At 44.5% G+C, this 12,302-nt stretch overlaps 1 protein-coding gene and 1 non-coding gene across 2 annotated transcripts in view; both read right to left on the minus strand.

The window, feature by feature from the left end:
* Positions 1–2,643: 2,643 nt before the first annotated feature.
* Positions 2,644–12,302, minus strand: part of RANBP1 (RAN binding protein 1) — a 57,783-nt gene continuing 48,124 nt past the window's right edge. Inside the window, exons 5-6 of the mRNA XM_063964721.1 lie at positions 5,612–5,677; positions 2,644–4,194 (exon numbers count right to left, since the gene is read on the minus strand). Coding sequence (XP_063820791.1) covers positions 4,064–4,194; positions 5,612–5,677 — 197 coding nt within the window. The 3' untranslated portion in view covers positions 2,644–4,063. The remainder of the gene's footprint in view (positions 4,195–5,611; positions 5,678–12,302) is intronic.
* On the minus strand, positions 5,441–5,573 carry LOC134932806 (small nucleolar RNA SNORA77). Its single transcript, XR_010179485.1, has one exon. It is a non-coding gene; the product is annotated as a small nucleolar RNA SNORA77 (small nucleolar RNA).

Consider the following 12,302-nt stretch of genomic DNA (forward strand, 5'->3'; position numbering starts at 1 on the left):
AAAACTAATTCTGAGGGCGCACAATAAACAATTTAAAATATATACTGTTTTACTCACAAAAAGGTCTAAAAAAGCCACCATCCAAGAATAGTGCTGCAAGTGGCTTTTAAAGAGCTTTTTGTGAGTAAAACAGTAGAATAAACACGCTCTTCCTTCAATGATTTAAGACCATTTTATGTTTGTAATTATGCAATCTTGTAAAGGTACATTTTGCATATTTATGTCAAAAATATCTATGTTTACTTATATGTTGAGAAAATATTGTAAATGATTAGATGTTTTCTCTTCATTGTAAACCATCTGATGAATACTTCCATTCTAAATTTCATAATTTTATGAATGTAAATTATATAATATACTCTGAGTCCTGATTACAAATATTGTTTTTTCTTCTTTTTCCTCCTCATTACACCAGCTTCAAACTGATTTTCCTTGATGAAGTCCTTATAAGGACGAAACATGTCGGTTACAGAGTATAACTTTTTTTTTTTTTTTTTTTTTTTTTAAAGGCAGCAACCCCCAGAAACGGATAGTATTGTAGGGGTTTGCCTATTTGTATATCTGTTGTGAATTTGCACTATGAATAATTGTACAATAATTATTATTATTTGTATTCGGTTGCTGGATGAATTTTAAATGGATATATTTTAAACTGTTTATTGTGCGTCCTCAGAATTTGTTTTTAATATATATTTTGCAGTGAAACAAAAAACATTGTGAAGGCGAAACCTTTAAGCAATTATTCACATCGATAAATAAAAACACACAAAGGGGGCAATTCAGTTGAACAAAATGGTTCTGGAACAGCACACTGCAGCCAGAAACATTAATTTTTTTCGTACATCCCATATAGGTGTTCAGGAAAACTTATGGATTTTCAGGTTATCCTATATGGTAGTGGTTTCCAAACTTTTTTTGAATAACGGCGCCCTAGAATATCAGAATTTTTTTCACGGCACCCCTAGGCCAAAAATTTCTTATTGAGAAATTTATGAAGAAATATTCCATTAAGTAAATCGCGTTTATATGTCATCCTTAGGGTCGGTTGTGTGGCGATGCACAAGATTTGCTTCTGTTTGACCATATTTTATGACTGGCAGCCACCAGCACTGGTTTTGCCTATTATATGGACCATGAATAATTTGAATTGGTCCTGAACCACCAACCCAGGGCACCCCTGCAAGTGTCCCGAGGCACCCCAGGGAGCCACGGCACACAGTTTGGGAACCTCTACTATATGGGAAATCTGGGCAGTAGAACAGTGTAGTGATACTTAATTGAATCAGCACCTAAGTGATAGAAAGCATGTACAGTGATCGCAAAAATGCGCTACAGCACGTACTTTACTCGTTTGAGGGCAGGGGGACTCTCTTAAAAAAAAATGGGTGGGTCCCTGGGGCCACGCTCCGATGCAGCCAATCACAACCTGTCAAGTGACTGGTGATCGATGCCCTGTGGGGAAGGTGGTGAGCGGGTGGCTGTGTCCTGGGGAGGTGGGCAGGTGAGCGCCACAGGTGACTCTGCTGCTGGCGGGGGACGGTGACTACTCTGCATGTGTAGCCGGGGGAAGGAGGTGAGCAGGTGGCTCTGTGCTGCCTGGGGGGGTGGGGGTGGTGAGTGTCCTGTGAGTGCAGTGTATGTGCTGCCGTGGGAAGAGGTGAGCAGGTTACTGTGCTGTGGGGGTGGGTTTGTGTGTGAGCGGCCGGCGCTACTGTGCATGTGTCACCGGGGGGGGCGGAGGTGGTGAGCAGGTGACTGTGCTCCAGGGAGTGAGCGGCTGGGTGAGTGCAGTGTATGTGCTGCTGGGAGTGAGCGGCTGGTGAGTGCAGTGTACGAGCTGCAGGGGGTAAGGGCCAATGACTTCTGGGGAAGATGCTGGTGATGGAGAGAGCTGTAGTGTCCAATGCAGTGTCGGGGATGGCAACAGAGAAGACTGTCTGCATGCACTGTCTAAGGGCACTACCTGGCGCAGTGTGTCTAAGGGGCTCTACCTGGCGCAATGTATAAGTGGCACTGAGTGATGTAATGCGAATAACCAACACTGCTGTGTGGTGTAATTTAAATTGGTACCATTATGTGGCCACGCCCCTTCCCCATAAAGACATGCCTCTAAATTTTTGCTGTGCGTCTTCGACGCCCACTGTCCCGGTTTTCAATATAGGAAGGGGGGCAACCAATTCACTTTCTGGCAAAGGGCTAGTTACAGCTCTGGTGCCGAGTGTCTTGTATGCTATCCCCCATTGCAACACTTTAGTGTCCAACTCAAGGCTGTGCTTTAATATTTAATAAGATTAATAACCTTTATTCCGATGGGACCCAGAATATGACAGGAAGAACCCCAATTTTTAAAAGTGACAGATCCCTGGGACCCACTTTATTTTGGGCTCAGCACGATCACTGCATGTGTATCAAATGCAGGACAACAGTAGAACACAATTAGCAGAGCATGGTCTAAATGTATTAGTAGTTTAATTATGAACGTAAGAATGTTATTTACACTGACACTAGAAGCAATACACAAGTGGATCAATAATTTGTATGCGTACTAAGAAATAGCAATGGGAGTGTATTGCACTGGTCCTAAAGAGCAACTGCATTACTTGTGTGACGTTCATTTTGACAAACTCAAAGGTAAAGCAAGTCTATCTTGAAACAGTGGGCGTATCTTTATTGATTTGTTCATGAAACTATTGATGTAACTATAAGAATTAACAAACTTATTTTTGAGTTTTATTTACAACAGAATTGCATGTAATTAATTTTGCCAAAAACGACTGTAGTACTTTATTATCAATCCCCCCCCCCCCAAAAAAAAAAACAACCTATACTGTATTACCACCACATCATTGTAACACCAACAATTTTCTTGTTCGCGTGTTGGTTAATACATATGCTGTGAGGAACACTAGTCTCTCAGCTGTCCTATGAGCTAAACAAAACATGGCTCTGAACAGAAGTGTGTTGACTTAAATTCTATATTCTTCATCCAAGCTGGTAAATCCATGTGTTAGAAGTGCAGGACCAATGCAATAAACTTCAGTCAGCAAGAAAAACTGAGAATTCAAGTACAGTGGTAAGCGTTCTTCAGCCGTAAACAGTCATTCCAGCTAATCGCCAAGTGTGTTACAGGTAATTGTTAGAACCACTACCAACATAAAAAAAAAAAATATATATATATTGAACTTTAGAGGCAACTCTCACTTTAAAAAACAAAGTTTAGGCGCTGCTGGAAAACAAAGCTGAAATGTAAAATATACTAAAAAGGCAACTTTTCCAAACACAACTCTTAAGATATTGTTTAAATTGAAGCTGTGCCTATAAGACTTGAGTTTCATATATCAAGCATGCTCTTAAAGTACATTCTGAGTTAGATTAGTATTACAGACACTGAAAAGTAGGTTTAGCTTGTAAGTTAGAATAGGATTTTCTTTCCATCAACGGGAAAAAAGCCAATGACACAAGACTAAGTTCTTTGGTGATCTAGCACCAAGAGAAAAACACTCTCTGGGAACAAATGAAAATATAATCTAACGCGTCCACATTAAAGAAATGCCACTTATGAATAGCCACCAGATGTATTCAGTCTCAGCTCAAATTTATTCAATGAAACAGCGCCATCCTAGCCGGGTCAAAACAAGAATTTTTTTTTTTTTTTTTTTTTAAATCTATAACCCATTCAATCCTTCCAACTGAAACACCTCTCTGAAGAAATGCAATACCGAGGTGCGTTATATCTCCACCTGTAAAGGGTTACACCTATCAAATGTCCCTAGCTGAGATAGAACGCTTGTATGCTTAACCATTATAGATTCCAATCCCAACTTAAATACACATTTTCAAATTGGTTTTATTTGTTACTTTGGATGACTATAAATAAGTGTTTCCACTATGGAAAAAGAAAGTGAACACAGTACATTTTCATGACCGGGGAATGGATTCGTTTCTGAAGAATTCTTCTGAAGGGCAAAAGCTTAGAAAAAACAACTTGAATATTTAAACTCAGTTCTTTTTCCTTAGTTATAAAGTCCCTTGTAAAAAATAAAAGTACAAGACTCTAAATGACTTATTGCTGGTCTCCTGTTTTTTCTTGCTTGATGTCCTCCTCTTTGTTTTGAACCTTGCTCTCCTCCTTTACAGACAGTTCTTCTAGTTTTTCTGCCACTTTGTCAGCACAGTCGTTTTCGGTCAAGTCTTCTGGAAAGACAATGTGATAGCCAAATGATTATTACATTCCGAATATACTGCAAAAACCATCAACAGGGCACAGCAGCCTAATACCACTGGATCGCACCCAGGAATTGTACACGGGTCCTTCCCAGGTGCGACCCACCATGAGACTCCTTTCAGACTGGCAACGTGACTTGGCAATATGCTGGGTCAGGTTTCCATCTGGGGTGGGAGTGGAGGCTGCGCCAGCATCATCAAGGGCTGGTGCGGAAGGCAAGATCAAATCCACGCCGCCTTGTCCATACTGTGAATGGGTCCCGAATCTCATTGACCTGGGTTATCCGTTCACACTGCATTCACAATGCACCCAACCTGGTAATAGCCCTGCTTTATTCCCAGGTTGAAATACCGGGTCAGGAAACCTTGGAATTCAGGACTTACCCCTTTCCCAACCCAACAACTAGTAGTAGCCTAAGGCAGAGCTTTTCAACTCTGATCCTCTGTCATTATGTATCGAGTATTTCTCTGTGGGAATAGGTGGGATTATTACTGACCAAATCATATTTAATAAATCTGTGTTCAAGGGAATCCAGTGGGGAAGATTCAATTAAGCACCATGTGCAGCCTGGTTTTTTTTTTTTTTTTTTTAAACATATTCCTTTGGGGTGTGAGCAAAAACAAGCAAGTTTTTCCTGTATATTAACCACTTTGCATTAGTGAGCAGGGTTCTGATAGAACCTTCACAAAACTGTAAAAACCCTTTAATCTGAACTTTTGTTGGTACTTGGAAACTAGCCTTAGGAACCCATGGGGAAGATGTAATCAAGCCTTCTAAAGAGTGGAGAAGTTGCCCATAGCAACCAATTTCTATCATTTTAAAGACATAACTTGATAAGTAGAAGCTACATAGTTGCTTTTGGAATCTTTTCCGCTCTTTAGGAGACTTACTACATCTCAATCATAGTCCATAGTGAACATGTAGAATCAGTATGTATGGATGTTAACAGATTACACATCTAAGGCAATTGGCAACAAAGAATTGTACCACACAGCTAACTAAATGGAGCATGCTGAACTATAACCTCTACAACTATATCTCAATTCTACACATTACACAGCAGGATATAAAACTAGACTGCAGGAGGGACATGCCGTATGCAACATGTGGTGGCCAGCAGAAATTGCTGGAATGAGCAGCTACTAGAGAGCACAGTAATGGTTAGATTAGCTAAAATACAGATATTCCAGAAATTGCAACAGTTACAGAAAAACAGTTTATATCCCAGTATCAAAACAAACAGATTTTCTCTGGAACAGAAAAGGTGTAGAAAGGATACTGGTCTTTATTTAGCAGACAGAAAAAGTGCAGAAACTGGAGGCTGCAGTTGAGCACAGAGTGAGTCTGCAACATATCTGGGAAGAGAGCTCATTCATGAAGTATTACCTTTTGGTTCCTTCTCTTGTACTTCATGTCTACATTCTTCAAACTTTGCTTTGAATTTCTGGGCATCTAAATTTGAGGGCGGAAACAAGCAGAATGGACAATAGAAACTTCTTTGCTACAAAGGCCTAACATTTAAATCAGAGCCAATCTAATTAGTTAGGCAACACAAATGGTGAACTTTATAAATATTCAAGCATTACTGTGTGAGATACCAAACCACTTTAAACTGACATTCATTTAAATTAATAAACCATACCACTGGCCATCCCTAACCTTCTTTGGCAGGCCTGGCCAAATAGTTATTATTTAGGGTTCACGCCATGCTGTTTTAGCAGGGTGCCACGCATTGCCCTTTTTAGTGGCACCCTGCTAAAACAGCCTGCCATGTGCCTTCCAAAAAGGCAGGCGCAGCCCTGCTGTCACTCGAGGGCATGCCCAGCACTTAACAGTCATGTTGGGGTGCGCCCAAGCCTTCCCTCACTGTGAATATATGCTCTGCGTGTGCGTGCCGCATCTCTTCACCTGGCAGTGATATGCAACTGCAATTTTTCCACCTGTGGGAAGCTGCGGCCCACGGGTGTGAAATGTGCGGTTGCAGATTACCGCCGGGTGAAGAGATGCTGTATGTACAAGTAGAGCAAATATTCACAATGAGGGGAAGGTGTGGGGGCACACCAACATGACTGTTAAGTGCTGGGCATGCCCCAAAGAGTGACAACAGGGCCACGCCCTTCTTCTTTAGACACGCACAGAATCTCCCGCACCACAGCACCCTGCCTTAATGCTAGCGGGAACAGTAGTTATTCAGTAGTTCATTTTAAACAGAAAGTTTATATAACTTACACGTACAGTTTAACATAAGGGGGAAGGGATTTGAGTGGCATCACCAGGTTCAAGATCAGTATGTGAAAGGTCCAAAAAAAATAAAAATAAGAATTTACTTACCGATAATTCTATTTCTCGGAGTCCGTAGTGGATGCTGGGGTTCCTGAAAGGACCATGGGGAATAGCGGCTCCGCAGGAGACAGGGCACAAAAAGTAAAGCTTTAGGATCAGGTGGTGTGCACTGGCTCCTCCCCCTATGACCCTCCTCCAAGCCTCAGTTAGGATACTGTGCCCGGACGAGCGTACACAATAAGGAAGGATTTATGAATCCCGGGTAAGACTCATACCAGCCACACCAATCACACTGTACAACCTGTGATCTGAACCCAGTTAACAGTATGATAACAGCGGAGCCTCTGAAAGATGGCTCACAACAATAATAACCCGATTTTTGTAACTATGTACAAGTATTGCAGATAATCCGCACTTGGGATGGGCGCCCAGCATCCACTACGGACTCCGAGAAATAGAATTATCGGTAAGTAAATTCTTATTTTCTCTATCGTCCTAGTGGATGCTGGGGTTCCTGAAAGGACCATGGGGATTATACCAAAGCTCCCAAACGGGCGGGAGAGTGCGGATGACTCTGCAGCACCGAAAGAGAACTCCAGGTCCTCCTTAGCCAGGTTATCAAATTTGTAGGATTTTACAAACGTGTTTGCCCCTGACTAAATAGCCGCTCGGCAAAGTTGTAAAGCAGAGACCCCTCGGGCAGCCGCCCAAGATGAGCCCACCTTCCTTGTGGAATGGGCATTTACATATTTTGGCTGTGGCAGGCCTGCCACAGAATGTGCAAGCTGAATTGTATTACACATCCAACTAGCAAAAGTCTGCTTAGAAGCAAGAGCACCCAGTTTGTTGGGTGCATACAGGATAACAGCAAGTCAGTTTTCCTGACTCCAGCCGTCCTGGAACCTATATTTTCAGGGCCCTGACCACATCTAGCAACTTGGAGTCCTCCAAGTCCCTAGTAGGCGCAAGACACCACAATAAGCTGGTTCAGGTGAAACACTGACACCACCTTAGGGAGAGAACTGGGGACGAGTCCGCAGCTCTGCCCTGTCCGAATGGACAAACAGATATGGGCTTTTTTGAGAAAAAAAAAAAACCACCAATTTGACACTCGCTCTTGGACCTGGCCTGGACCAAGCATGTTCACTTTTCATGTGAGATGCTTCAAATCCACAGATTTGACTGGTTTTAAACCAATGTGTTTTGAGGAATCCCAGAACTACGTTGAGATCCCACAGTGCCACTGGAGGCACAAAAGGGGGTTGTATATGCAATACTCCCTTGACAAACTTCTGGACTTCAGGAACTGAAGCCAATTCTTTCTGGAAGAAAAATCGACAGGGCCGAAATTTGAACCTTAATGGACCCCAATTTGAGGCCCATAGACACTCCTGTTTGCAGGAAATGCAGGAATCGACCGAGTTGAAATTTCTTCGTGGGGCCTTCCTGGCCTCACACCACGCAACATATTTTCGCCACATGTGGTGATAATGTTGTGCGGTCACCTCCTTTCTGGCTTTGACCAGGGTAGGAATGACCTCTTCCTGAATGCCTTTTCCCTTAGGATCCGGCGTTCCACCGCCATGCCGTCAAACGCAGCTGCGGTAAGTCTTGGAACAGACATGGTACTTGCTGAAACAAGTCCCTTCTTAGCGGCAGAGGCCATAAGTCCTCTGTGAGCATCTCTTGAAGTTCCGGGTACCAAGTCCTTCTTGGCCAATCCGGAGCCATGAGTATAGTTCTTACTCCTCTACGTCTTATAATTCTCAGTACCTTAGGTATGAAAAGCAGAGGATGGAACACATACACCGACTGGTACACCCACGGTGTTACCAGAACGTCCACAGCTATTGCCTGAGGGTCTCTTAACCTGGCGCAATACCTGTCCCGTTTTTTGTTCAGACGGGACGCCATCATGTCCACCTTTGGTAATTCCCAACGGTTTACAATCATGTGGAAAACTTCCCCATGAAGTTCCCACTCTGCCGGGTGGAGGTCGTGCCTACTGAGGAAGTCTGCTTCCCAGTTTCCATTCCCGGAATGAAACACTGCTGACAGTGCTATCACATGATTTTCCGCCCAGCGAAAAGTCCTTGCAGTTTTTGCCACTGCCCTCCTGCTTCTTGTGCCGCCCTGTCTATTTACGTGGGCGACTGCCGTGATGTTTTATCCCACTGGATCAATACCGGCTGACCTTGAAGCAGAGGTCTTGCTAAGCTTAGAGCATTATAAATTTACCCTTAGCTATATTTATGTGGAGAAAAGTCTCCAGACTTGATCACACTCCCTGGAAATTTTTTCCTTGTGCGACTGCTCCCCAGCCTCTCGGGCTGGCCTCCGTGGTCACCAACATCCAAAACTGAATGCCGAATCTGCGGCCCTCTAGAAGATGAGCACTCTGTAACCACCACAGGAGAGACACCCTTGTCCTTGGATATAGGGTTATCCGCTGATGCATCTGAAGATGCGATCCGGACCATTTGTCCAGCAGATCCCACTGAAAAGTTCTTGCATGAAATCTGCCGACTGGAATTGCTTCGAAGGAAGTCACCATTTTTTTACCATGGCCCTTGTGCAATGATGCACTGATTTTAGGAGGTTCCTGACTAGCTCGGATAACTCCCTGGCTTTCTCTTCCGGGAGAAACACCTTTTTCTGGACTGTGTCCAGAATCATCCCTAAGCACAGGAGACTTGTTGTCGGGATCAGCTGCGATTTTGGAATATTTAGAATCCACCCCTGCTGTTGTAACAGTATCCGAGATAGTGCTACTCCGACCTCCAACTGTTCCCTGGACTTTGCCCTTATCAGGAGATCGTCCAAGTAAGGGATAATTAAGACGCCTTTTCTTCGAAGAAGAACCATCATTTCGGCCATTACCTTGGTAAAGACCCGGGGTGCCGTGGACAATCCAAACGGCAGCGTCTGAAACTGATAGTGACAGTTCTGTACCACGAACCTGAGGTACCCTTAGTGATAAGGGCAAATTTGGGACATGGAGGTAAGCATCCCTGATGTCTCGGGACACCATATAGTCCCCTTCTTCCCGGTTCGTTATCACTGCTCTGAGTGACTCCATCTTGATTTGAACCTTTGTAAGTGTTCAAATTTTTTTAGATTTAGAATAGGTCTCACCTAGCCTTCTGGCTTCAGTACCACAATATAGTGTGGAATAATACCCCTTTTCTTGTTGTAGGAGGGGTAATTTAATTATCACCTGCTGGGAATACAGCTCGTGAATTGTTTCCCATACTGCCTCCTTGTCGGAGGGAGACCTTGGTAAAGCAGACTTCAGGAGCCTGCGCAGGGGAAACGTCTCGACATTCCAATCTGTACCCCTGGGATACTACTTGTAGGATCCAGGGGTCCTGTACGGTCTCAGCGTCATGCTGAGAGCTTGTCAGAAGCGGTGGAACGCTTCTGTTCCTGGGAATGGGCTGCCTGCTGCAGTCTTCTTCCCTTTCCTCTATCCCTGGGCAGATATGACTCTTATAGGGACGAAAGGACTGAAGCTGAAAAGACGGTGTCTTTTTCTGCAGAGATGTGACTTAGGGTAAAAAACGGTGGATTTTCCAGCAGTTGCCGTGGCCACCAGGTCAGATGGACCGACCCCAAATAACTCCTCTTCCTTTATACGGCAATACACCTTTGTGCCGTTTGGAATCTGCATCACCTGACCACTGTCGTGTCCATAAACATCTTCTGGCAGATATGGACATCGCACTTACTCTTGATGCCAGAGTGCAAATATCCCTCTGTGCATCTCGCATATATAGAAATGCATCCTTTAAATGCTCTATAGTCAATAAAATACTGTCCCTGTCAAGGGTATCAATATTTTTAGTCAGGGAATCCGACCAAGCCACCCCAGCTCTGCACATCCAGGCTGAGGCGATCGCTGGTCGCAGTATAACACCAGTATGTGTGTATATACTTTTTATGATATTTTCCAGCCTCCTGTCAGCTGGCTCCTTGAGGACGGCCCTATCTATAGACGGTACCGCCACTTGTTCTGATAAGCGTGTGAGCGCCTTATCCACCCTAAGGGGTGTTTCCCAACGCGCCCTAACTTCTGGCGGGAAAGGGTATACCGCCCATATTTTCTATCGGGGGGAACCCACGCATCATCACACACTTCATTTAATTTATCTGATTCAGGAAAAACTACGGTAGTTTTTTCACATCCCACATAATACCCTCTTTTGTGGTACTTGTAGTATCAGAAATATGTAACACCTCCTTCATTGCCCTTAACGTGTGGCCCTAATAAGGAATACGTTTGTTTATTCACCGTCGACACTGGATTCAGTGTCCCTGTCTGTGTCGACCGACTAAAGTAAACGGGCGTTTTAAAACCCCTGACGGTGTTTTTGAGACGTCTGGACCGGTACTAATTGTTTGTCGGCCGTCTCATGTCGTCAACCGACCTTGCCGCGTGTTGACATTATCACGTAATTCCCTAAATAAGCCATCCATTCCGGTGTCGACTCCCTAGAGAGTGACATCACCATTACAGGCAATTGCTCCGCCTCCTCACCAACATCGTCCTCATACATGTCGACACACACGTACCGACACACAGCACACACAGGGAATGCTCTGATAGAGGACAGGACCTACTAGCCCTTTGGAGAGACAGAGGGAGAGTTTGCCAGCACACACCAAAAACGCTATAATTATATAGGGACAACCTTATATAAGTGTTTTCCCTTATAGCATCTTTTTTATATATTTCTAACGCCAAATTAGTGCCCCCCCTCTCTGTTTTAACCCTGTTTCTGTAGTGCAGTGCAGGGGAGAGCCTGGGAGCCTTCCCTCCAGCCTTTCTGTGAGGGAAAATGGCGCTGTGTGCCGAGGAGATAGGCCCCGCCCCTTTTTCGGCGGCCTCGTCTCCCGCTCTTAACGGATTCTGGCAGGGGTTAAATATCTCCATATAGCCCCCGGAGGCTATATGTGAGGTATTTTTAGCCAAAAATAGGTTTTCATTGCCTCCCCCCTTCCAGCGCCCTGCACCCTCAGTGACTGCCGTGTGAAGTGTGCTGAGAGGAAATGGCGCACAGCTGCAGTGCTGTGCGCTACCTTAAGAAGACTGAGGAGTCTTCATGCCGCCGATTCTGGACCTTCTTCTTGTTTCAGCATCTGCAAGGGGGCCGGCGGCGAGGCTCCGGTGACCATCCAGGCTGTACCTGTGATCGTCCCTCTGGAGCTAATGTCCAGTAGCCAAAGAAGCCAATCCATCCTGCACGCAGGTGAGTTCACTTCTTCTCCCCTAAGTCCCTCGTTGCAGTGATCCTGTTGCCAGCAGGACTCACTGTAAAATAAAAAACCTAAGCTAAACTTTTCTAAGCAGCTCTTTAGGAGAGCCACCTAGATTGCACCCTTCTCGGCCGGGCACAAAAATCTAACTGAGGCTTGGAGGAGGGTCATAGGGGGAGGAGCCAGTGCACACCACCTGATCCTAAAGCTTTACTTTTTGTGCCCTGTCTCCTGCGGAGCCGCTATTCCCCATGGTCCTTTCAGGAACCCCAGCATCCACTAGGACGATAGAGAAAAAAAAATAGCTGGCAACAAAAGCAGCAAAAACGTCACAGTATGCGCACAACATATTAACACCATTTACTTGCTGCAGCAAAGGGCTGCATGGTTATAAGAGGTATATTTGCTGAAGTGCAGGTTTTTGGAAGTGGAGGAGATGTTGCCCATAGCAACCAGATTCTAGCTATTATCTATTAGAAAGTGCTTGCTGGATAAACAAGTAGAATCCCCACTTCTATAAACCCGCACTTTCGTGGAT

Source organism: Pseudophryne corroboree, chromosome 1 (assembly GCF_028390025.1).
Source record: "Pseudophryne corroboree isolate aPseCor3 chromosome 1, aPseCor3.hap2, whole genome shotgun sequence".
In the NCBI taxonomy this organism is placed as follows: domain Eukaryota; kingdom Metazoa; phylum Chordata; class Amphibia; order Anura; family Myobatrachidae; genus Pseudophryne; species Pseudophryne corroboree.